A 26,880-nucleotide genomic window follows, 5' to 3' on the forward strand; every position below is an offset into this window, starting at 1 on the left:
CCTCCCCTTAAATACATCTACACTATTCTCTTCAACCACTCCCTGTGGAAGCGAGTTCCACATTCTCACCACTCTCTGGGTAAAGAAGTTTCTTCTGAATTCCCTATTAGATTTCTTGGTGACTATCTTATGTTGATGGCCTCTAGTTTTGCTCTTCCCCACAAGTGGAAACACTCTCTCGGTATCCACTCTATCAAAACCTTTCATAATTTTAAAGACCTCGATTAGGTCACCCCTCAGCCTTCTTTTTTCAAGAGAAAAGAGACCCAGCCTGTTCATCCTTTCCTGGTGGGATATGTGTCGGTGCAGGCTCGATGGGTCGAAATGGCCCCTATCTGCACTGTGGGGATTCTGTGTGTCTGTGTGTGTGTGGTATGTATACCCTCGCATTTCTGGTATCATCCTTGTAAATCTTCTCTGCACCCTCTCCAGTGCCTCGATATCCTTTTTATAATATGGCGACCAGAACTGTACGCAGTACTCCAAGTGTGGTCTAACCAAGGTTCGATACAGGTTTAGCATAACTTCCCTACTTTTCAATTCTATCCCTCTAGAAATAAACCCTAGTGCTTGATTTGCTTTTTTTATGGCCTTGCTAACCTGTGTCCCAACTTTTAGTGATTTGTGTATTTGTACTCCCAGATCCCTTTATTCCTCTACCCCACCCAGACTCGCACCCTCCAAGTGATAAGTGACCTCCTTATTCTTCCTACCAAAATGTAATACCTCACATTTGTCTGTGTTGAACTTCATTTGCCAATTATTTGCCCATTCTGCAGCCACCAACCTGTCTGTCGTCTTCCCGTCTGCTCTCTCGGGTGGACGTAAAAGATCCCACGGCCACTATTTCGAGGAAGAGCAGGGGAGTTCTCCCCGGTGTCCTGGGGCCAATATTTATCCCTCAACTAACATCACAAAAACAGATGATCCAGCCATTATCATATTGCTGTGTGGGGGTGCTTGCTGTGCGCAAATTGGCTGCCGCGTTTCCCACATTACAACAGTGACCACATTTCGAAAAAGTACTTAATTGGCTGTAAAGCGCTTTGAGACATCCGGTGGTGGTGGAAGGCGCTATATAAATGCAAGTCTTTCGTTCTTTCAGCCTCCTGCTTGAACCAGTTTGGTTAAAAGTTACTGAGCTGAGCATCAGCGCGGCGACTGAGACAGGAGGCATTAACGCTCAGACTGTCCATTTGTATTTGAGCTGGGAAAGCGAGGATGCCCTGGTGTGTCTCGACACGGACCTTACAGCTATTCCTGCTCTTCATCATTGTAACGAGCTTCAGCTTCACCGTTCGAATTATGTTCTACGACATGAGCGGCAGGTATGTGTTAAACCGAGAATATGAAGCTGTTACCTTCCACCCAACGAAAGCACGGTCAAAATGGAAGGACGGTTTCCTCCCTCTTGCTATTTCCCTGGGATGTGATTGGTGCTGGCAAACGTAGAATGTACAGCCCAGAAACAGGCCATTCGGCCCAACGCAGAGCTAGGCTGACACTCCAGTGCAGTGCTGAGGGAGCTGAGGGAATGAGAAAAGTAGAGAGTTTGGATGTGTGTTTTAGCAAGTGTCGGATTGCCTCTCTGAATATTTTGTAATATTTAAAAGGCTCCTCCGTTATTGTATGCAGATTGAGCTTTAGTGCTCCAGATACATTAGCCTGAAGGTATCTGACGAATGGGTGGATTGTGTCTTTACAAACTGATCTCAATGGGGAGGGATGTGTCTCCTGTTTAGGAGCAGAATCCGGGTGGGCCAATGGCTCAGACTCTCCTCCAGTCTTTCAGCTCCAATAGTTGTTTCCAAGTACAGCTGAAACAGATAGGATCGCCTCCGTCTGTCCCATTCCGATGTATTTTTTTAAACATGTTCCTTCTCAAGATGCCCACTGGCATCGTGCCAACCTTCCTGCCCACGACATGGCCTTGCATCTTCTCTACTCAAAGCTGAAAAATGAAGGAGGCACCTGTCACCAGGATGACTCACACACTTTTTATATACAAATTCAGACCAACAAAGCACTGGCAAGTGTCAGGAAATTTCCCCTAAAAATTGCAGGCTGGCCTGGCACTTCAGTGTAACTCACCGCACCTAATGGACTCAACAGAGGAGAGGTTTAGGGAGGGGGATTCCAGAGCTTAGAGCCCAAGTAGCTGACGGCACGGCCGCCAGTGGTGGAGCGATTAAAATTGGGGGATGCGCAAGAGGGCAGAATTGGAGGAGCGCAGAAATCACGGGGGGTTGTGGGGTTGGAGGAGGTAACAGAGATAGGGAGGGGGCGAGGGCCACGGAGGGATTTGAAAACCAGGATGAGAACTTTAAAATCGAGGCGTTGCCGGAACCGGGAGCCAATGTAGGTCAGCGAGCACAGTGATGGGCGAACAGGACAAGTTTTGGAAAAGCTCAAGTTTACGGAGGGTGGAAGATAGGAGTGCGTTGGAATAGTCACGTCTCGAGGTCGCAAAGGCATGGACGAGGATTTCAGCAGCGAATGAGCTGAGACAGCGGGGGGGGCGGGGGGGGGGGGCTCTTCCTTTCACAGCCGACCTCTTTGACCAGGCTTTTGGTCACCTGTCCTAATATCTCCTGATGTGGCTCGGTGCCTGATCTACGCTCTTGTGACATGCACTGGGACCTTTTTACTGCATTAAAGGCGCGGTATTAATACAAGTTGTTGCTGCATATCACATTCTTCTCATGGACTGATCTTTGAGGGTTTCTGGCTGTTGAACACAGGGATGGAATCTCTCCGGGCCTGTCCTGCACCCCTAGGAAGCACCTGGTGTTCCTGAAGACGCACAAGACAGCAAGCAGCACCATCCTTAATATTTTGTATCGATACGGTGAGACCAGGAACCTAACATTTGCTTTGCCATTGATCGACCATTTGGGCTACCCTCAAAGGTTTATGGCCAGATTCGTCAAGAACTTTGCTCAGATTCCCACCAAGGAGTATAACATCATCTGCAACCACATGAGGTTCAATCTGCCTGAAGTAAGTGAACATAAGAACATAAGAAACAGGAGCAGGAGTCGGCCAATCGGCCCCTCGAGCCTGCTCCGCCATTCAATAAGGTCATGGCTGATCCAATCTTGGCCTCAACTCCACTTTCCCACCCGCTCCCCATAACCCTCGACTCACTTGTAGTTAAAATGTCTGTCAATCTCCGCCTTGAATATATTCACTGACTCCGCCTCCACAGCGCTCTGGGGTAGAGAATTCCAAAGATTCACGACCCTCTGAAAGAAGAAATTCCTCCTCATCTCCGTCTTAAATGGGTGCCCCCTTATCCTGAGACTGTGCCCCCTCGTTCTAGATTCCCCCACTAGGGGAAACATCCTCTCAGCATCCACCCTGTCAAGCCCCCTCAGAATCTTATATGTTTCAATAAGATCCCCTCTCATTCTTCTAAACTCCAATGAGTATAGGCCCAACCTGCTCAACCTTTCGTCATACGTCAACCCCTTCATCCCAGGAATCAACCTCGTGAACCTTCTCTGAACTGCCTCCAATGCAAGTATATCCCTCCTTAAATAAGGAGACCAAAACTGTACGCAGTACTCCAGGTGTGGTCTCACCAACGCCCTGTACAGTTGTAACAGGACTTCCCTAATTTTATACTTCATCCCCCTTTGCAATAAAGGCCAACATTCCATTAGCCTTCCTAATTACTTGCTGTACCTGCATGCTAACTTTTTGTGTTTCATGTACGAGGACCCCCAGCTCCCTCTGTACCGCAGCATTATGTAGTCTCACTCCATTTAAATAATAATTTGCTTTTTCATTCTTCCTTCCAAAGTGCATAACCTCACATTTTCCCACATTATTCTCCATCTGCCAAATTCTTGCCCATTCACTTAACCTATTTATATCCCTTTGTGTCCTGCTCACAACTTGCTAACCCACCTATCTTTGTATCATCAGCAAATTTGGCCTCAGTGCACTCGGTCCCTTCATCCAAGTCATTAATATAGATTGTAAATAGTTGAGGCCCCAGCACTGATCGCTGGGGCACCCCACTAGTTACAGTGGATCTTCAGTGGATGTTAATGTTCTATATATTATCAGTGAGTAATTAATAGCATGTGGTTCTGTACACTATGTGATTCAGTCCTGGGCACCGGGCCTCAGGAAGGATACACTGGCCTTGGAGGGAGAGCAGCGCAAATTTACCAGCATGATACCAGGGGCAAAAAGGGTTAAATGATGAGGACAGGTTGCACAGACTCGGCTCGTCTTCGCTCGAGTGTAGATGATTAAGGGGTGATCTAATCGAGGTGTTTTAAGATGATTAAAGGATTCGATGTGGTAGATAGAGAGATCTCATTGAATTGCCAACAGGCTCGAGGGGCTGAATGGCCTCCTCCTGTTCCTATGCTGCTATGATTGTTACTTTCTACACTTGCCCTTAAAATCTTTGACCTGCAGATAGAAAACGTTGAGAAGATAGCCAGCGGGTTAATGCAGTGAGCTGCTGCAACATGTAGGCAAGAAGGTCCTAGGGTTAATTCCAGGCTGGTCCTGTCCTGGGCAGAGTTAGCCTCAGTGACACTGGGATAATTGGCTTTGGGATTCCTGTACCCCGATTTCCAGCCAGCAAGCTCTGCTGGCATCGGATGAGGGTGGGAGCAGGCATCGGTTGTGATGCCTGATTGGTCGCATAGCCTGCTAATGTTCACTGTCATGACGTGAATGTTGATGACTCGAGCCAAGGTATCCTAGGGAGCCTGTGGACCGGTGCCCCAGGAAGGCGAGGAGGAGATAAAAGTGCTGGCAAGGTTGCCATGTATTGCCCAGCCCTAGCTGCCCCTTGAGAAGGTGGTGGTGGGCTTTCTTCTTCACACTGCAGTCCGCGTGGTGAAGGTGCTCCCGTGGTGCACGGTTAGGGCGGGAGTTCCAGGATTTGGACCCGGCCACGAGGAAGCAACGGCCGATATATGTTCAAGTCAAGATGGTGTGTGTGTGTCTAACTTGACGGGGAACTTGGAGGTGGTGGTGTTCCCGCGTGCCCTTGTCCTTCTAGGTGGCGGAGGCTGTGGGCTCAGGAGGTGCTGCCGAAGAATATTGATGGCAAACAACAAGCCATGTCTTGAAGGACCGCCTATGCTTGGTGTCCGCCCATCATGACCAACAGTGTATATAAATGATTCACACCTGGACAATCCACCTGGCTGGAGAACCGAGTGGATGGCAGTCTCAAAGTTGGCCAGTTTAGAGGGTTTTAATGTGCTGCCTCTGCCCAATGAAAGTAACGATGTATTTCTGACCCTGTAGGTGAGGAAGGCGATGCCAAATGGATCCTTTTATTTCTCCATCATCAGAAATCCCATCCAACTGGCCGAGTCATCCTTCGCTTATTACCACACCGTGTCCTCCGCCTTCAGGAAAGCGGCGAGCCTGGATGAATTCCTCTCGGACACGGCCAGGTTTTACAAGCGCACGGAGTTGAACAGCCACTACGCTCGGAACCTCATGTGGTTCGACTTTGGTCGCGACAACAACGCCAAGGACACCCAGGGGTATGCCGCCGCCGCCATTCAGGAGCTGGAGCTGGCCTTTGACCTCATCTTGGTCTCGGAGTACTTCGACCAGTCGCTGGTCCTTCTCAAGGAGGCCCTGTGCTGGCAGATGGAGGACATGGTCTACTTCAAGCTCAACGCCCGGACCACCGCGTCCGTCACCCCGCTCGACCACCCCGCGGCGGAGAAGATCAAGGCCTGGAACTCATTGGACTGGAAGCTCTACCGGCACTTCAACGCCTCCTTCTGGCGGCGGGTGGCCGCCTACGGGCCCTCGCGGATGGAGCGGGACGTGGCGCACCTGCAGGAACTGTGCCGGCGTCTGAGCGCCGCCTGCCTCCAATACGGCCAGCCCGTCGCCATCCGGCTGATCGCGGTCGCCAATCTCAGGCCCCCTCAATCTGGAAAGGCTGAAATTCTGGGCTACGTCCTGAGGGACAACCTGACTGGGACTGCTGCCAAGCTTTGCAGGCAGATGGTGACACCTGAAAGTCACTACCTGCGCCTTTTGCAGAAGAAGCAGTCCCTGCCACCAGTTGCCAGATCGCCACCAAGGCGGCTGTCATAGGATGAGGGAAAAGGCACTGGAAATGGTGGCTGCAGCCCATTGCGAATAAGGAACGAGGGAGAAGGTAGAGGTGCGGCGGAGGAAAGGTTGATTTAGTCTACGGGTGGTGGGCTTGTAATTCGAGATAAAATTAGTGAGCATTTAGAAAGGCGTGGGTTAGTCAAGGGTGGATATTTTAGTTTTTTCCTTCACGGGATCTGGGCGTCGCTGGCGAGGCCCAGCATTTATTGCCCATCCCTAGTCGCCCTCGAGAAGGTGGTGGTGAGCCGCCTTCTTGAACCGCTGCAGTCCGTGTGGTGAAGGTGCTCCCACAGTGCTGTTAGGGAGAGGAATTCCAGGATTTTGACCCAGCGACGATGAAGGATCGGCCGATATATTTCCAAGTCAGGATGGTGTGTGTGCGACTTGGAGGGGGATCTTGGAGGGGCTGGTGTTCCCATGCTCCTGCTGCCCTTGTCCTTCTAGGTGGTAGAGGTGGCGGGTTTATCAAAGGCAAATCGTGCTTGACAGATTCAATCGCTCAGTTTGATCAATTGGATAGGTGAGAGGAACGCGGTAGATGAGATGTCGTTACAAATGTGTCTCAGGAAACACTGCGAGCGCCATTCCACTACGTGAAGTCACAAGGCATACTTATTATGCTGACTAGCTAACTATTCAACACAGCCAAAATCTACGTACATAGAATCTGCATCACAGAAACAGGCCCAACAGGTCCATGTCGGTGTTTCTGCTCCACCCGAGCCTCCTCCCACCCTATCATCACTCTAACAGCATGTCCTTCTGTTCCTTTCTCCCACCTGTGTTTATCTAGCTTCCCCTCCACCACTCCCTGTGGTAGCGAGTTCCACATTTTCTCTGGGTAAAGACGTTTCTCCTGAGGTCCTTATTGGATTTATTAGTGACGATCTTCTGGGTTGTATCAGCTAGTCCATGTACACTAATGACATCCAGGCCTACCTTTCCGCCATCTCTCAATCCCTCCACTGCCTCTGTGTTGTCGATAAGCCACAACTTCCGCCAGCTAAACATTGGCAACGCCAAAGCCGCTGTCTTCGGACCCCCCACCACAAACTCTGTGCCCTCGCCACCGATTCCACCCCGTCCCTGGCCACTGCCTCAGGCTGACCCATGACCGCTCGCAACCCCGCCGTGCTATTTGACCCTTGAGCTTCCGAACCCCATGCCCGTTCCATCACCAAGGCCGCCTACTTCCGCCTTCCTAACATCGCCCGTCTCCCTGCCCCGACCTCAGCCCATCTGCCGCTGAGACCCTCGCCCATGCCTTTCGCAACCTGAAGCCTCGACTCTTCCGACGCTCCCCCGGCCAGATTCTCAACATCCGCCCTCCGTCACCTTCAGCTCATCCAAACCTGGGCCGGCCCGTGTCCTAACTCGCACCGAGTCCCGTTCACTCATCACCCCCTGTGCTCGCTGACCAACATTGGCTCCCAGTCCGGCAACCGCCTCAAATTAAAAATCTCATCCTTGGATTTGAAACCCTTCATGCCTCACCCCTCCCCATCTCTGTAACATCCTCCAAACCACCCCTAACAAAACTCTCCATTCCTCTGGCTGATGTGCAACCCCCAACCATTTTTCCTTATCAATTCCCTCCCTAAGCCTCTCCGCCTCTCTCTCTCCTCATTCTAGACCCTCCTTAAAACCGACCTCTTTGACCAAGCTCTAGGTCACCAGTCCTAATTTGCCGATGACACCAAACTTGGGGGTGTGGCAAACAGTGACGATGATATCAATCGACTGCAGCAGGACGTAGAAAGGCGAGCAGAATGGGCAGACAAGTGGCAGATGGAATTTAATACAGAGAAGTGTGAGGTGATGTATTTTGGCAGAAGGAGCAGGGAGCGGCAATATAAACTTAATGGCATAGTTTTAAAGAGTGTGCAGGGACAGAGGGACCTGGGAGTTAATGTACATAGGTCCCTGAAGGTGGCAGGACATATTGAGAGATTGGTTAGCAAAGCATATGGGATCTTGGGCTTCATAAATAGAGGTATTGAGTACAATTCAATTCAATTCAATTCAAATCGCTTTATTGGCATGACAAATATAGAGAAATTATGCTGAACCTTTATAAAGCACTGGTTAGGCCACAACTGGAGTATTGGCCTAGAAATTGAGTTTTGGCGCAGCCAGGGCTTTAGCGCCGGAAGTTAGTGCCGGAGCTAAGTCGCGCTGGTCGGGCCCAAAATTCAATAGTTCTGCGCCCAAACGGCTGCCGGCGCTGCTGAGAGCTGTTTGCGCCTGAAAACTGGCGCTACGCGCTGAATATCGGCGCTATTCCGGCGCTGCGGCGCCCGCTGCGGTGCGGCAGGTTCGGGAAGTGCAGGCCTCCTCCTTCCCTTAAGGAGGAGCTGCCTGCACCCGGCCGCGGCCCGCGAAAATCTTTTTAAAAATGAGCCCGGCACCTCGGACAAGTGCCGGGCTTGCTTCTGTTCCGGGGGGGGGGCGGGGGGAAGTCCGGGGAGGGAGCTGCGGCCAGGCGGCCGGCGGGAAAGCGGCCGGCCGCCGCGGTGCCTTTAATGCGCCGGCGCAAAGTCATGTAAGACTCTGTTGCCAGAGTCTTAGTTGCGGCTGCCACGGGCGAGGCGGCCGCAACTGAATTTCGGCGCTGGGGCCCGTCGGCATGGCAACCGGGACGCTGCGCACACCGATGACGTCATCGGTGCCGGCGCAGCGCTACCGGTCTACCGCGGCGGAAGGGCCCCAGGCAATTTCGGCACCGGCGCCAATTGCAGCGCTAGGCCCTCTAGCGCCGCAAAATCGGCGCTAAGGGCACTGAATTTCTAGGCCATTGTGTCCAGTTCTGGTCACCACACTTTAGGAAGGATGTGAAGGCCCTTGAGAGGTGCAGAGGATATTTACCAGAATGGTTCCGGGGATGGGGGATCTAAGCTACAAGGACAGGTTGGAGAAGCTGGATTTGTTTTCATTAGAACAAAGGAGGTTGAGGGGTGATTTGATTGAGGTGTACAAGATTATGATGGGTTTGGATAGGCTAGACAGGGAAAGGCTGTTCCCACTAGTTGATGGTACAAGGACTAGGGGACACAGATTTAAGACTTTGGGCAAGAGATACAGGGGGGGGGATGCGAGGAAAAACTTTTTTACGCAGCGAGTGGTGAGGACCTGGAACTCGCTGCCGACGGAAGTGGTGGAAGCGGAGACACTCAATGTTTTCAAGGGGAGACTGGATAGGCACTTGAGGGAAATAAACTTGCAGGGCTTCGGGGATAGAGCGGGGGAATGGGACTGACTGGACTGTGTTTTTTCAGGTCACATATTGTGCTGTCGGCTGTGGCTCAGTGGGTAGCACCCTCGCTTCTGACATCAGCATGGTTGTGGGTTCAAACCCCACACCAGAAACTTGAGCACAAAAATCTACGCTGACACTCCCAATGCCAGTGCTGAGGGAGCGCCGCACTGTCGGTAGGGGCAGTATTGAGGGAGCGCCGCACTGTCGGAGGGGCAGTACTGAGGGAGAGCCGCACTGTGGGAGGGGCAGTACTGAGGGAGCGCCGCACTGTCAGAGGGGCAGTACTGAGGGAGCGCCGCACTGTCAGAGGGGCAGTACTGAGGGAGCGCCGCATTGTTGGAGGGGCAGTACTGAGGGAGCGCCGCACTGTCGGAGGGGCAGTACTGAGGGAGTGCCGCACTGTCGGAGGGGCAGTACTGAGGGAGCGCCGCAATGTCGGAGGGGCAGTACTGAGGGAGGGGCAGCACTGAGGGAGGGGCAGCACTGAGGGAGCGAAGTACTGAGGGAGCGCCACACTGTCGGAGTTGCCGTCTTTTGGATCAGACGTTAAACCGAGGCCCCGTCTGTTCTCTCAGGTGGATGTAAAAGATCCCGTGGCACTATTCGAAGAAGAGCAGGGGAGTTCTCTCCGGTGTCCTGGGCCAATATTTATCCCGCAATCAACATCACTAAAAACAGATGATCTGGTCGTTGTCACATTGCTGTTTGTGGGAGCTTGCTGTGTGCAAATTGGCTGCTGCGTTTCCCACATTACAACAGTGACCACACTTCAAAAAGTCCTTCATTGTCTGTAAAGCACTTTGGGACAGCGTGAAAGCGCTATATAAATGCAAGTCTTTCCCTCTATGAGATTTGTTTCGTGGGTTTTGCTTGCTGCGCTGTCCGGAAAATGAATCTTTGATTCCCGGAGTCTCCAGGTCCAATCCTGGAGAGTTGGCGGCAGTCCTTGTGTGGGTGTTTGTCTTCTCCAGCATTCCATAGGATCGAGTATCACAGACCAAAGAAAATAAGAGCATCTGCACGTGTCAAAACATTGCTTTGGTAACGATCTGCCTTCAAAACAAAGGGGCGTTTAATCCTAAATGGATTTTGACCTGTTCTTCAGTTCTTGGTATGCAGCAGGCTTATTCACACGGATGCTGTCCGGCAGTGTTTGGCTTGCTCCTGAGTTCCTTTCTATACTGGGTGATGTTGTGTATGTAACCGTTTGCCTTTAAGGGAACTATAGAATGTAACCGTTCGCCTTTAAGAGCACTACTTTAGGGTGGCACTATCTATTGGCTCATGTATACTGTAATACCGATAGTGACCACACCAGTATATAAGGGTTGTGATACGTTAACTAGGGCAGAATCGCCCGAGCCTCTGAATAGTAAAGACGTGTTTTATTTTGTTAACAGTGGAGTCTGTGATTATTTATAATACAACCCACAGACTTAACATTGGCGACGAGTCAGGATTCGAACCCTGCGGCAGTTGTTCCACGGCGGCTTCGTCCGAAGACAGGACGTTGAAGAGAGGTTTCAATCCTCACCAGTCTGGAACTGACAGGCTGGAAGCGACAGGCATTAGGACCCTGAAGCCTCCATAACCTCGTGGGTAAGCCGCAGCGTTGGCTGCAAAGACAGGGCGATCGCAATCCCTGATAAGAGCCGCGGTGAAACGCGCGAGCGGGTAAGCCAGAGCCCGGGAGGGAGCGAGCAAGAGCCGCGCGAGCGGGTGAGCCAGAGGCCGGGGGCCGCTTTCAAGTGTGAGGCGCAGCCGGGCCATCGATCGCATCCGCTGACAAGGCCCGCACTCGGCCTGAAAGTCAGCGTCGGGGAACGGGTGATAACCGCCATTGAAGTGGGCGGAGAGCGCCGAGAAGCGCGGGAAAACCGCCATCGAAGTGGGCGGGGAGAGCGAGAAGCGCGGGAAAGCCGCCATTTTTCGCGGGGAAACCGCTGAAGAAGAAGGAAGAAGCGGGAAACCGCCATCTTGGAAATTATTAAGAATTTCAGGAAAGTAATAAGATTTTTCAGAAAGGCTGGTGTGTTCTCAAGAAGAGAGGGAAAATAAGTATAAGTACAGCAATACTTGTGGTGTTCTCAAGAAGAGAGAAGAAAATTAATTAGAATTTTCAGAAACAAGAAATAAGTAAAGCAATACTTGTGGTGTTCTCAAGAAGAGAGAAGAAAATTAATTAGAATTTTCAGAAACAAGAAATAAGTAAAGCAATACTTGTGGTGTTCTCAAGAAGAGAAGAAAATTAATAATAAGTAAAGAAATACTTGTGCTGTTCTCAGAAAGAGAAGAAGATGCCTAAGCGAGGAAATATTAATGATTTTAATGCTGAAATAGAAGACAGGGCCACGTATGGGGAACGCATAGGAATATATTGCGTAGCCATATACGCCAAGGCAATAACTTTGTTAAATTCGATGGGAGCAAAAACATACGGGCTCTTGAAACATCTAATAGCACCAGTTAAACCAGTGGACCAGACCTTCGAAGAGATCGTAGCAGTGCTGAAGGATCAAATTACTGCAAGCATTTCCAAATGCTACCGTTGTGGAAAGACAACGCACGACCAGAATCAGTGCTGGTTTAAGAATCAAGAGTGCAGGAAATGTGGCAAACTGGGTCACATCGCGAAGGTATGCAGGTCCAGAAAGAAGACCAACAAACAAAGGAAGCCACCACCACAAGAAAAGTACAACAAGGTGCATCAGGTGGCTGAAAAGAGTTCAGACGAACAAAATTCAGACTCAGACCCAAACAGCCAGGAGTTGGATAGTCTGAGAATCCACAATGTGGGTAAAGTAACTGATCTACAGACGATCTGGGTCACACTAAAAATAGCTGGAGTCCAAGTACGAATGGAGCTGGACACGGGATCAGCTGTATCAGTCATCAACCAAAAGGAATACCACCGACTATTCTCTCACATACCCTTAAGAAATACCAAGTTCGTATTACAGACATACACGGGGCATCGCGTATACCCCATGGGGAAAATAAGAGTCAAGGTGAGAGATAGGGGTAAAGTACACCCAAGAATGAATTTGTACGTACTACCTGAGGGAGGACCACCACTTCTAGGACGGGAGTGGATCAAGAAAATAGACATGGAATGGCACTACCGACAAGCAATGACGAGTGAGGACTCGGTGCAGACAAGCAGCTCAGACTCTGAGCCGGAAGACGATAAGTCCAGCTTATGTATGAAAAACAAGGTTAACATTAACTCACGGACTAAGGTTGGAAAATCGATGGCGTGCATAAAGACAGAGAATTCTGAGTCTGTTCAAGCTACAGACATATGCATTACGGAGGAACACCGGGCTCGAACTCAACGCTATTTCAAAGTACAACAACAATTAGAACAATTAAGTTACCGCCTCGTACAAGAGATGAAAACAATGAAAAAGTTCTATGACACCGAATGGGAGAGTCTGGAAAGACAACAGAACCTACTGGCTCAAGCAGAGAGCGACCATAGAGCCATCGTGACCAATTACCGATCACATCTCCCTGATGATGTTCAGGGGTTAGAATATTTGCATGATCTAGAGATACAGCAGAAGGGCAAATCACGCTGCACTGAGGATTTTGTTCTGCAATTAGAGACGGAGCTAGTGCAGGCAAAGTTAAGAGAAGTTGAATCACAGGGTGCTCTTAAGGAGATGCAGAAACAAATCTTGGACATGGAAAAGAGAAACGCTTCTTTACCTGATGAGAATAATGTGGCCATGTTGCAAGAGGAGCTTATAGGGGCGAAACTGAAAGAAGCTAAGCAAAGGATGTTGGAACTTGAAACGCAGAACCAAATCAGCGGTAATCAGCTATGTCAAGCAGAGAAGGAGTGCAAGGGTCTACATGAGAAGGTGCAATATCTCTCAGCCCAAAATAAGGGACTACTCACTCAGTTAAATGAAAGTAAACGGGAAATGGCTGAGATGGACTGCAAGAATAAAGAAGAGTTGATGGCAGTGAGACTTCGAGAGGCAGATAGCATAGCAGCCTTGGCTGAACTCCAACAGGAAATTGCGAAAGAAACAAATGAAGAGGAATCTTCAGGAAGCCAGGATTTTATTCCAGTTCTTCTCTACGACTCCTTACAAGCAGAGTGCGAGAAGTTGAAAAAACAGTATGAACAGGCCCAGACTACAATTCTGGAGGGGGTTAACTCAGCAACCTCCGAAAAGCTAGTTTCGTTGGAAGTATATGAGCAACTAAAGGTTGAACATGAGCAAGAAGTCCAAAGGCTGCAGGAAATTCTTGAGGAGCTCAGGGCCAAGACAGACTCATCGGTAGAAGTTCCATACATAGATGAGGATGTAGAGGTGAAAGACATGGCAGAACTCATAAAAATATGGAAGGAAGCCCAAGACAAATATGAGGCGGCAATTACCGAGGTTGACCGACTTGAAGAACAGTTTCAACTGGGAATGGGCCCTGAACATGAGCTAGAGAGCATCGAGGCGCAACTTCTCCAAGCACTGGAAGCCAAAGTACAAGAGGAAGAGAAGATGAAAGCATTGGAGAAAATGATGGATGAAATGGAGGAGTACGCTGAATTACGTCCAGGGGAACAGGAGAATGGGGAAACAGCTACTTCAGTAGAAGGATTAAATAGCCTGATAACGAAATCCCTGAAGGAAGGGAAAGGATTGAACGCACAAATGAGGCCAGGAGGGAAGGAAGGGCAGACATCCGAGGAAGAGCAGGATGAATATGATTGCTTGAAGAAGGGTTTTGACCTGTTGAGTGACACCGAATGTTATGAGGATGTGGTCTGCCCAAATTGTGATGGGAACTCCCAAAGTGCTGAAATTCTGAGGAAGCACTTAAGGTCTAAGGAACATAGAGAGTTGGTGGCGCTACAGATGGCAGCCGGGAAAAGAGCTCGGAGAGTTTCAAAAAGGCAGAAAAGAAAAAGAAGAAGCAGAAAATAATAACTGTTTAAAATATTATTACTTCTACTACCTCAGTCCGAACACTACGAAAGGTGCTAAATTTGTAAAAAAAATCCAGGGACATTATCAAGACAGCCAGTGGGTTGTATAAGTCCGCACTGCTGGTTCAACAGGACGAAAGTACAAGCTGTAAAAAAAAAAAAAAAAGGCTATGGAGGATGCTGCCTGGAACGAATTAATACCAGAGACTGAATTTATGAACTGTTCCCACAGAGACTGAACCTGTAAACTGATTCCACTGAGAGTATGTTTGTAAACTGCTATATGACGTTGACTCCATTGAGAGTATATCTGTAAATTGTTATATGACGTTGACTCCATCGAGAGTATATCTGCAAACTGTTTATATAAAGTTGAAGATTGTATGTTTAACGGGATTCTGTAAGTAATAAGCTAGGAAGGGAGGAGTGTTGTGTATGTAACCGTTTACCTTTAAGGGAACTATAGAATGTAACCGTTCGCCTTTAAGAGCACTACTTTAGGGTGGCACTATCTATTGGCTCATGTATACTGTAATACCGATAGTGACCACACCAGTATATAAGGGTTGTGATACGTTAACTAGGGCAGAATCGCCCGAGCCTCTGAATAGTAAAGACGTGTTTTATTTTGTTAACAGTGGAGTCTGTGATTATTTATAATACAACCCACAGACTTAACAGGTGAGGCAAGAAACTGATATCTCAAGGCGTCATCAATTCTCCTGAAAGACCAACCCACTCTTTAAGTGGACATTCTAGACGTAGAACCTACCTTACAACAGTGGCAACACTTCTAAAAGGATTTAATCGGCTGTCAAGCACTTTGGGGCGTCCCGAGATTGCGTAAAGCGCTATAGAAATGCGAAACTCTTCCTTTTTTACAATGTATTCTATTTGTGCTGCATTACATTTGCCTCACACTGTTGCTCTGGTAAATCATTTAATTGTAAATAAATTCGATTACCTGTTTTAACCTGTTTTAACCCGCACAATGCTGGTTTTTAAGGTGTGACCATTTTACGGAAACTGTGCGTGAATTCCAATTTTGCAAGATTCCCATTTTTTTCATATTCAGAAACTTTTGAGCTCCAACCACGGACAGGAGGGGGTAGATCTGGGCCTTGTGCGATAGTTTAAAGCAGGCGATAGCGATTCGGCAGCCCGTTGCAAATCTCTCCCCGAGTGTTATTCCCATTGACCTTCACGGGAGAGATGGAAAACGGGCTGCCGAAACCCTGTGGCACAAGGTCAAGAATCTACCGCAGGGAGTGGTTGAAGCGAATAGTATCGATGCATTTAAGGGGAGGCTGGACAAGCATATGAGGGAGAAGGCAATAGAGGGTTACGCTGATAGAGTTAGATGAGGAAAGACGGGAGGAGGCTCGAGTGGAGCATAAACGGATCTTTTTCAGGTTGGCAGGCTGTAACTAGTGGGGTGCCACAAGAATCAGTGCTGGGGCCTCAGCTATTTACAATCTATATTAATGACCCAGGTGAAGGGACCGAATGTAATGTATCCAAGTTTGCTGACGATCCAAAGCTAGGTGGGACAGTAAGCTGTGAGGAGAACACAGAGTCTGCAAAGGGATATAGATAGACTGAGTGGGCAGTAAGGTGGCAGATGGAGTATAATGTAGGGAAATGTGAGGTTATTCACTTTGGTGGGAAGACTAGAAAAAAAGAATATTTTTTAAATGGTGAGAAACTTTCAAATGTTGGTGTTCAGAGAGATTTGGGTGTCCTCGTGCAAGAAACACAGAAAGCTAACATGCAGGTACAGCAAGCAATAAGGAAGGCAAATGGCACATTGGCCTTTATTACAGGGGGTTGGAGTATAAGAGTGAGGAAGTCTTGCTACAATTGTACAGGGCCTTGGTGAGACCACACCTGGAGTACTGGGCACAGTTCTGGTCTCCTTATCTAAGGAAGGATATACTTGCCTTGGAGGCGGTGCAACGAAGGTTCACTAGATTGATTCCTGGGATGAGAGGGCTGTCCTATGAGGAGAGATTGTGTAGAATGGGCCGATACTCTCTGGAGTTTAGAAGAATGAGAGGTGATCTCATTGAAACATACAAGATTCTGAGGGGAGATTGACAGGGTAGGTGCTGAGAGGTTGTTTCCCCCTGGCTGGAGTGTCTAGAACTAGGGGGCATAGTCTCAGGATAAAGGGTCGGCCATTTAAGACTGAGATGAGGAGGAATTTCTTCACTCAGAGGGTGGTGAATCTTTGGAATTCTCTGCCCCAGAGGGCTGTGGAGGCTCAGTCTTTGAGTATATTCAAGGCTGAGATCGATAGATTTTTGGACTCTAGGGGAATCAAGGGATATGGGGATCGGGTGGGAAAGTGGAGTTGAGGTCGATGATCAGCCATGATCTCATTGAATGGTGGAGCAGGCTCGAGGGGCCGAATGGCCGACTCCTGCTCTTACTCCTTATGTTCTTATAAACACCGGCATGGACTGGCTGGGCCGAATGGCCTCTTTCTGTGCCATACATCCTATGTATTCTGTCTTTGCAAACAGATACAGGAGCAGCTTTACGACGAGCTTCTCACACAGCTCACACAACTAACTGTGATCAAAGCTCAGTTTCATACACTGCCAAACAGGGTGAATTCCCAAGTTGCGTATTTTATAATGATTACAGGTATGCAATATTTGCTCCAAGCACTAATGAATACGTAAGGCCCGGATAAGATGTCAACCAGGTCTGTGTTTGCTGGATCGTAGGATCCGTTAACAATTGGTGATTGTGCCTCCGTACCACAGTGTCTTCAGGCTCAATGCCTCACTCCCTTCAGAAGCACACAACGCCAGATTTGCTAATGGTTCTGTTCTTTTGACTACAGTTGGAGTATTGTACACAGTTCTGGCCAACCCCCTGTCACAGGAAGGATATTCCAGTCTGTGCAACAGGCGTAACAATGATTCACCAGAATGATACTGAGACTGAGAGGTTAGAGTTACAAACATTGGGAACTGGAACAGCGAATGGCAAGAGGAGCTCATCAGAGGTTTAAAGAAAGAAAGAGAGAGAGAGAGCGAGAGAAAGAGAGAGAGAGAGAGAGAAAGAAAGAAAACAAGAGAGAGAAAGAAAGAGAGAGAGAGAAAGAAAGGGCGCGAGAAAGAGAAAGAGAGCAAGTAACAACAACAACAACAACTTGTATTTATATAGCGCCTTTATCGTAGTAAAACATCCCAAGGCGCTGCACAGGAGTGTTATAAGACAAAATATTGGGCACCAAGCCACATAAGGATAAATTAGGGCAGGTGACCAAAAGCTTGGTCAAAGAGGTCGGTTTTAAGGAGCATCTTAAAGGAGGAAAGAGAGGTAGCGAGGTGGAGAGGTTTAGGGAGGGAATTCCAGAGCTTAGGGCCCAGGCAGCTGAAGGCACGGCCGCCAGTGGTGGAGCGATTATAATCAGGGATGCTCAAGAGGGCAGAATTAGAGCAGCGCAGATATCTCGGGGGGTTGTGGGGCTGGAGGAGATTACAGAGATAGGGAAGGGCGAGGCCATGGAGGGATTTGAAAACAAGGATGAGAATTTTGAAATCGAGGCGCTGCTTAACCAGGAATCAATGTAGGTCAGCGAGTACAGGGGGTGATGGGTGAACGGGACTTGGTGCGGGTTAGGACACGGGCAGCCGAGTTTTGGATGACCTCAAGTTTACGTAGGGTGGAATGTGGGAGGCCGGCCAGGAGTGCGTTGGAATAGTCAAGTCTAGAGGTAACAAAGGCATGGATGAGGTCACCTTTGTTACCTTTCTGCCAATCACCTTAAATCTGTGTCCTCTGGTTCTCGACCCTTCCGCCAATGGGAACAGTTTCTCTCTATCTACTCTGTCCAGACCCCTCATGATTTTGAACACCTCTATCAAATCTCCTCTCAACCTTCTCTGCTCCAAGGAGAACAACCCCAGCTTCTCCAGTCTATCCACGTGACTGAACTCTCTCATCCCTGGAATCATTCTTGTAAATCTTTTCTGCACCCTCTCTAAGGCCTTCACATCCTTCCTAAAGTGCGGTGCCCGGAATTGGACACAATACTCCAGTTGAGGCCGAACCAGTGTTTTATACAGGTTAAACATAGACATAGAAACATAGAAGATAGGAGCAAGAGTAGGCCATTCGGCCCTTCGAGCCTGCTCCGCCATTCAACGAGATCATGGCTGATCATCCAAACCCTAGCACCCAGTCCCTACACCGACAGCCATCCCACCCAAGCCCTATCCCCGTAACCCCACGTATTTAATCCCCCCTAACACTAAGGGCCAATTTTTTTTTAATCATGGCCAATCAACCTAACCCGCACATCTTTGGACTGTGGGAGGAAACCGGAGCACCCGGAGGAAACCCACGCAAACACGGGGAGAATGTGCAAACTCCACACAGACAGTCACCCGAGGCCGGATTTGAACCCGGGTCCCTGGCGCTGTGAGGCAACAGTGCTAACCACTATGCCACCGTGCTGCCACTTCCTTGCTTTTGTACTCTATGCCTCTATTTATGAAGCCCAGGATCCCGTAAGCTTTTTTAACCGCTTTCTCAACCTGCCCTGCCACCTTCAATGATTTGTGCACATATACCCCCAGGTCTCTCTGTTCATGCACCCCCTTTAGGATTGTACCCTTTAGTTTATATTGCCTCTCCTCGTTCTTCCTACCAAAATGTGTCACTTCACACTTTTCTGCATTAAATTTCATCTGCCACATGTCTGCCCATTTCACCAGCCTGTCTACGTTTTCCTGAAGTCTATCACTCTCCTCCTCACTGTTCACTTATACTTCCAAGTTTTGAGTCATTTGCAAATTTTGAAGTTGTGCCCTGTACACTCAAGCCTAAGTCATTAATATATATCAAAAAAAGCAGTGGTCCTAGAACCGACCCCTGGGGAACACCACTGTGTACCATCCTCCAGTCCGAAAAACACCGGTTCACCACTACTCTCTGTTTTCTGTCACTTAGCCAATTTCGTATCTACTTACGATGTTTCCGTGGTGAAGTGTGTTGCAAGGTGATTTAGCCGGTGATATTAACCAGTAACCCTTGGATAAATCTGCTGGCCGATCATCTCCTGTGGGGCGTCAAGGGCATGTGCTGGATTCAGCTCACCCAGGGGTTAAAGGGCGGGGACGTTATTGAATTAAGGTGGCCGAGGAGGGAAGGGGAGGAGCCTGATTGGTGGGGGAGGGGGCCTGCCAAACACTCAACAACAACTTGCATTTATCTGGCGCCTTTAACGTCGTAGAACGCGCTTCACAGGAGCGTGAATCAGTGATTGGACACCGAGCCACATAAGGAGATAGTGGGACAAGTGACCAAAAGCTTGGTCAAAGAGGCAGGTTTTAAAGAGTGTCTTAAAGGAGGAAAGAGAGGTGGAGAGGTTTAGGGAGGGAATTCCAGAGTCCAGGCAGCTGAAGGCGTGGTCGCCAATGGTGCAGCGATGGAAATCGGGGGGACGTGCAAGAATTGGAGGAGCGCAGAGATTTCGGAGGGTTGCGGGGCTGGAGGAGGTTACAGAGATAGGGAGGGGGGTGAGGCCATGGAGGGATTTGAACACAAGGATGTGAATTTTAAATTTGAGGTGTTGGTGGACCAGGAGCCACTGGTTAGCGAGCACTGGGGGTGATACGCCAATGGGACTTGGCTAGCAGGTGCTCGGGACGGGAAGGGACGGGGTGGAATGGGCGGGGTGGGGAGAGGTGGGTTGGGGGAGGAAGGATGATTAGGCTGAGGAATTGTAAAGGCAGGGAAGGGACACGGGAAGCTGTGGCTTTAATTGAAGACGAGAGGGTGCAGGACATCCAGGGATTAAGGGGGGGTGCGGGCATGGTGCCCAGCGAGCCTGGGGTTGGGTGTGGGATTGTCGATTCCAACAAATGTCATGGTTGGGGAGCGTGGGATTTCAGAATTCTGGAAGTTCTTGGGCACCTCGCAGCCAAGATCCTTCTGTACTCCACGTGCGTTCCATCATCCCCCTCGAGAAACTCTTGTAGCTCAGAGATACTTCCACGCAGATAGAAGCAAATTGAGATCCTCGTGTTCTCCATTAATATCTGCCCACCTGAATTAACCCTTTCCTACTTTTTAACAAAGTTGGTGCCGACCAGAGTACAGGGGCAGCGCCACTGGTGAGTTATGGGGTGTCACCACCCCCTAACCCCACCCCACCCCACCACCTGATCATTTTGAGGTCACCTAACATGGCCTTGAAGGCCAACTCCATCGCACACAAAAATCCATAAAAGAGAAGGCTGAGGGGGGTGACCAGAGAGAGGTCTTTAAGATTATGAAAGGGTTCGATAGGGTAGACGTAGAGAAGATGTTTCCACTTGTGGGGGAGACCAGAACTAGAGGCCATCGATATAAGATGGTCACTAATAAATCCAATCGGGAATTCAGGAGAAACTTCTTTACCCAGAGAGTGGTGAGAATGTGGAGCTCGCTGCCACAGGGAGTGGTTAATCTGTGTCGCTACTTTTAGTGATTTAGAGCAGAAAACACATAGAAAAATAGGAGCAGGATGTTATGTTCATTAATAACTAGACGTTTGCATTATGAACGGCTAGCTTTTGCTAGACATTTATTCAGTACATGTTCTCTTATACAGCATCCATCTTGACTACTGCCTTGTGGGTAGCCTAGTGCATCGTGGGTAGTGTAGTCTTAAACACATACAAATAAATATACAGCTCTATGGCTCCATCTAGTGTACCACTCTAGAATGACATGTTACTGATCATTACACAGGAGTCAGCCATTTGGCCCTTCGAGCCTGCTCCGCCCTACAATATGATAATGGCTGATCCTCTATCTCAATACCATATTCCCGCTCTCTCCCCATACCCCTTGATGCCTTTTGTGTCTAGAAATCTATCGATCTCCTTCTTAAATATATTCAGTGACTTGGCCTCCACAGCCTTCTGTGGTAGAGAATTCCACAGGTTCACCACCCTCTGAGTGAAGACATTTCTCCTCCTCTCAGTCCTAAATGTCCTACCCCGTATCCTGAGACTGTGACCCCTCGTTCTAGACCCCCCAGCCAGGGGAAACATCCTCCCTGCATCCAGTCTTTCTAGCCCTGTCAGAATTTTATACGTTTCAATGAGATTCCCTCTCATTCTTCTAAACTCTAGTGAATACAGGCCTAGTCGACCCAATCTCTCCTCATACGACAGTCCTGCCATCCCAGGAATCAGTCTGGTGAACCTTCGCTGCACTCCCTCTATTTGTCTATCTGTACCCCTAGATCTCTTCGGTCCTCTACCCTATTTAGACTCTTATTATCCAAGGAGTGTGTGGCCTCCTTATTCTTCCGACCAAAATGCATCATTTCACACTGATCTAGACTGAAACTTGTCTGCCAGTTACACGCCCATTCTGCAAGTTTATTAACGCCTTCTTGTATTTGATCCCAGTCCTTCTCAGTATTGACCATACCCACACCCACCACCCCCGCCCGCCAATTTGATGTCACCCGCAAACTTTGACACCGCGCTTCCGATTCCCGAGTCCAAATCGCTTACGTAAAGCGGGTGAGCAGCAGTGGTCCCAGCACCAATCCCTGTGGAACACCACTTCCAAACCTCTCGCCTGCCTGAATAACTCCCGACAGGCCAGGGCACAGGGAGGTCGCTGCACTCCGCTCCTGTTGGCACTGAGGAAATGAGGAAATTCACGGCCCCTCCTCACCCCCCTCGCCCAGCTACACCTCCTCGTGTCTGGGAGGGACGGAAATTCGACATCAATAAGCCCCCCCCATCTCACCTTGCAGACCTGAAGCAGAAACGGGCCCCCAGCTTATTTCCCGGACCTTCTGCCATTTCCCCCCCGCCCCCCCCCCCGAAAGATTTACGCGAAGACTGCGCCGGGAACTCCGGAGGAAATTCAGGCCTGCCTAGGGGTTGCCAACCCTCCTGGATTATCCAGGAGTTCCCAGGATTTGCGGAGTAATCTCCCAGACACTGCGGCGCTCAAACTCAGGAGAAAGATCACGGGGGAAATTGAAATAAAGAGGGTTTTCCTCCTGATTGGTTGAGCGTTTTTCATTTATTTGTTGTGAAATTATTGGAGACGAGGTGAAAATTGGCCGCTCGACTGACAAGCAGGATGATTCTAATTGGGTAACAAAGAGTCCGTCCCTTTCCGATTGGCCGTGGGAACCGCCCACGGACAGACCAATGGCGAGAGTGTGGGGGGGCGGGGTGAGGGGGGTCATGTGACGAAAGCTCCAGGAAGGCGCCCAATCAGAGTTGGCAGCCCAGCAACCTTTACCCTGTTAACGCCAATTAATTACATCTTGATGACGGAGAAAGTGCCGCGCATGGAGACCACATGGGGAAGAGATCAAAACCTGCCTCCCCGTCTGTTTGCTGTGGGCCTTGGCCAGGATTGGAATCTCACTGAAACGTGTAAAATTCTTAGAGTGCTTACATAAGAACATGAGAATTAGGAGCAGGAGTCGGCCATTCGGCCCCTCGAGCCTGCTCCGCCATGCAATAAGATCATGGCTGATCTTTGACCTCAACTCCACTTTCCCGCCCTAACCCTTGATTCTCTCAGTGCCCAAGAATCTAGCGATCTCAGCCTTGATTATATTCAATGACTGAGCCTCCACAGCCCTCTGGGGTAGAGAATTCCAAAGATTCACCACCCTCTGAGTGAAGAAATTCCTCCTCATTTCCATCTTAAATGGCCAACCCCTTATCTGAAACTATGACCCCTGGTTCTAGATTCCCCCACGAGGGGAAGCATCCCCTCAGCACCCACCCTGTCAAGCCCCCTTGACAGGGTAGATGCCGGGAGGTTGTTTCACCCTGGCTGGAGAGTCTAGAACCAGGGGTCACAGTCTCAGAATAAGGGGTCGGCCATTGAGGACTGAGATGAGGAGAAATTTCTTCACTCAGAGGATCGTGAATCTTTGGAATTCTCTACCCCAGAGGGCTGTGGAGGCTCAGTCGTTGAGTATAATCAAGGCTGAGATCGCTAGATTCTTGGGCACTGAGAGAATCAAGGGTTAGGGCGGGAAAGTGGAGTTGAGGTCAAAGATCAGCCATGATCTTATTGCATGGTGGAGCAGGCTCGAGGGGCCGAATGGCCGACTCCTGCTCCTAATTCTTAAGTTCTTAATTTTCTCATCTACGTGCTGCCCCTCGGCGACATCATCCGAAACTACAGCCTCAGTTTCCACATGTACGCTGACGACACCCAGCTCAACCTCACCACCACGTCTCTCGACCCCTCCACGGTCTCTAAATTGTCAGACTGCTTGTCCGACATCCAGTTCTGGATGAGCAAACATTTTCTCCTATTAAATATTGGGAAGACCGAAGCCATTGTTTTTGGTCCCCGCCACAAACTACATTCCCTAGCCACCGACTCCATCCCTCTCCCTAACATCTGTCTGAGGCTGAACCACACTGTTCGCAACCTTGGCGTCATATTTGACCCTGAAATGAGCTTCCGACCACATATCTGCAGCATAACAAAGACCGCCTATTTCCACCTTCGTACCATCGCCCGTCTCCGCCCCTGCCTCAGCTCATCCGCTGCTGAAACCCTCAGCCATGCCTTTGTTATCTCTAGACTTGACTATTCCAACGCACTCCTGGCTGGCCTCCCACATTCCATCCTACGTAAACTTGAGGTCATCCAAAACTCGGCTGCCTGTGTCCTAACCCGCACCAAGTCCCGTTCACCCATCACCCCCTGTGCTCGCTGACCCACATTGGCTCCCGGTTAAGCAGCGCCTCGATTTCAAAATTCTCATCCTTGTTTTCAAATCCCTCCATGGCCTCGCCCCTCCCTGTCTCTGTAATCTCCTCCAGCCCCACAACCCCCCGAGATATCTGCGCTCCTCTAATTCTGCCCTCTTGAGCATCCCTGATTATAATCGCTCCACCATCGGCGGCCGTGCCTTCTGTTGCCTGGGCCCTAAGCTCTGGAATTCCCTGCCTAAACCTCTCCGCCTCGCTACCTCTCTCTCCTCCTTTAAGACGCTCCTTAAAACCGACCTCTTTGACCAAGCTTTTGGTCACCTGCCCTAATTTATCCTTATGTGGATCGGTGTCAAATTGTTTGCCTTATAAGGCTTCTGTGCAGCGCCTTGGGACGCTTTACTACGTTAAAGGCGCAATATAAATACAAGTTGTTGTTGTTGTTGAATCTGGATAGAGGTTTGAGGGGCGGGGAACTCTCATTGTGAACCTGCGCACCAGGTTAATCCTGGTACAAATCAACAGGCTGTTCTTGAGAAGGAAGGGTCCCATTTAATTTCTTGTTATACGAATAATTTCAAACACTGCAGGTAAGGAGGGGAAGAAATTAAAAAAGAAAGACTTGCATTTCTATAGTGCCTTTCACGACCACCAGACGTCTCAAAGCGTTTTACAGCCAATGAAGTACTTTTTGAAGTGCAGTCACTGTTGTCATGTGGGAAACGCAGCAACCAAATAGCGCACATCAACCTCCCACAAACAGCAACATGATAATGATCAGATAATCTGTTTTTGTTATGTTGGTTGAGGGATAAATATTGGCCGGAACACCGGGGAAAACTCCCCTGCTCTTCTTCAAAATAGTGTCTGTGGGAACTTCTAAGTCCACCAGAGAGAGAAGATGGATCCTCGGTATAACGTCTCATCCAAAAGATGGCACCTCCGACAGAGCAGCGCTCCCTCAGTACCGCCCCTCAGTACTGACCCACTGAGAGTGCGGCACTTCCTCAGTACTGCCCCACCGACAGTGCGGCGCTCCCTCAGTACTACCCCACCGACAGTGCGGCGCTCCCTCAGTACTGCCCCTTTGACAGTGAGGTGCTCCATCAGTACTGCCCCTCCGACAGTGCGGCACTCCCTCAGTACTGCCCCTCCAACAGTGCAGCACTCCCTCAGTACTGCCCCTCCTATCGTGCGGCGCTCTCTCAGTACTGCCCCTCTGACAGTGCGGCATTCCCTCAGTACTGCCCCTCCGACAGTGCAGCTCTCCCTCAGTACTGCCCCTCCGAAAGTGTGGCGCTCCCTCAGTACAGCCCCTCTGACAGTGCAGCGCTCCCTCAGTACAGCCCCTCTGACAGTGCAGCGCTCCATCTGTACCGTCCCTCTGACAGTGCGGTGCTCCCTCAGTACTGCCCCATCGACACAGTGCGGCTCTCCCTCAGTACTGCCCCTCCGAAAGTGCGGTGCTCCCTCAGTACTGCCCCTCCGACAGTGCGGCGTTCCCTCAGTACTGCCCCTCCGACAGTGCAGCGCTCCCTCAGTACCACCCCTCCGACAGTGCGGCGCTCCCTCAGTACAGCCCCTCCAACAGTGCAGCGCTCCCTCAGTACAGCCCCTCTGACAGTGCAGCGCTCCCTCTGTACCGCCCCTCCGACAGTGCGGCACGCCCTCAGTACTGCCCCTCCGAAAGTGCAGTGCTCCCTCAGTACTGCCCCTCCGACAGCGCGGCGTTCCCTCAGTACTGCCCCTCCGACAGTGCAGCGCTCCCTCAGTACCACCCCTCCGACAGAGCGGCGCTCCCTCAGTACCGTCCCTCCGACAGTGCGGCGCTCCCTCAGTACAGCCCCTCCGAAAGTGCGGCGCTCCCTCAGTACAGCCCCTCCGACAGTGCGGCGCTCCCTCAGTACAGCCCCTCCGACAGTGCAGTGCTCCCTCTGTACTGCCCCTCCGAAAGTGCGGCGCTCCCTCAGTACTGCCCCTCTGACAGTGCGGCGTTCCCTCAGTACTGCCCATCCGACAGTGCAGCGCTCCCTCAGTAGCACCCCTCCGACAGTGCGGCGCTCCCTCAGTACCGCCCCTCCGACAGTGCGGTGCTCCCTCAGTACTGCCCCTCCGACAGTGCAGCGCTCCCTCTGTACTGCCCCTGCGACAGTGCGGCGCACCCTCAGTACAGCCCCTCTGACAGTGCGGCGCTCCCTCAGTACTGCCCCTCCAACACAGTGCGGCTCTCCCGCAGTACTGCCTCTCCGACAGTGCGGCGCTCCCTCAGTTCTGCCCCTCCGTCAATGCAGCTCTCCCTCAGTACAGCACCTCCAGCAGTGCAGCACTCCCTCAGTACTGCCCCTCCGACACAGTACGGCTCTCCCTCCGTACTGCCCCTCCGAAAGTGCGGTGCACCCTCAGTACAGCCCCTCTGACAGTGCGGTGCTCCATCAGCACTGCCCCACCGACAGTGCGGCGCTCCCTCAGTACTGCCCCACCGACAGTGCGGCGCTCCCTCAGTACTGCCCCACCGACAGTGCGGCACTCCCTCAGTACTGCCCCACCGACAGTGCGGCACTCCCTCAGTACTGCCCCACCGACAGTGCGGCGCTCCCTCAGTACTGACTCTCTGACAGTGCGGCACTCCCTCGGTACTGCCTCTCCGGCAGTGCGGCGCTCCCTCAGTACTGCCCCACCAACAGTGCGGCGCTCCCTCAGTACCACCCCTCCACCAGTGTGGCACTCTCTCAGTGCCGCCCCTCCGACAGTGTGGCACTCCCTCAGTACTGCCCCTCCGACAGAGCGGCGCTCCCTCAGTACTGCCCCTCTGACAGTGAGGTGCTCCATTAGTACTGCCCCTCCAACAGTGC

General features: G+C 50.5%; 1 protein-coding gene across 1 annotated transcript; it reads left to right on the forward strand.

The window, feature by feature from the left end:
• Nucleotides 1-1,053: 1,053 nt before the first annotated feature.
• LOC147091050 (galactose-3-O-sulfotransferase 2-like) lies at nucleotides 1,054-6,313 on the forward strand. The gene is made up of 3 exons (XM_085977141.1): nucleotides 1,054-1,328; nucleotides 2,742-3,000; nucleotides 5,281-6,313. The coding sequence occupies exons 1-3, from the start codon at nucleotides 1,222-1,224 to the stop codon at nucleotides 6,091-6,093; spliced, it is 1,179 nt and encodes a 392-aa protein (XP_085833267.1). The 5' UTR covers nucleotides 1,054-1,221; the 3' UTR covers nucleotides 6,094-6,313.
• The last annotated feature ends 20,567 nt before the right edge of the window (nucleotides 6,314-26,880 follow it).

Source organism: Somniosus microcephalus, unplaced genomic scaffold (assembly GCF_052327205.1).
Source record: "Somniosus microcephalus isolate GS21.2 unplaced genomic scaffold, FLI_Smic_1.0 unresolved_chr4, whole genome shotgun sequence".
Taxonomy (NCBI): Eukaryota; Metazoa; Chordata; class Chondrichthyes; order Squaliformes; family Somniosidae; genus Somniosus; species Somniosus microcephalus.

Bases quoted from the DNA above. Each gene is read 5' to 3' on its own strand.
- LOC147091050 (XM_085977141.1), top strand. From the start codon at position 1,222: ATGCCCTGGTGTGTCTCGACACGGACCTTACAGCTATTCCTGCTCTTC. The intron at 1,329-2,741 runs GTATGTGTTAAA...TGTTGAACACAG, and splicing joins TTCTACGACATGAGCGGCAG to GGATGGAATCTCTCCGGGCC. The intron at 3,001-5,280 runs GTAAGTGAACAT...CTGACCCTGTAG, and splicing joins TGAGGTTCAATCTGCCTGAA to GTGAGGAAGGCGATGCCAAA.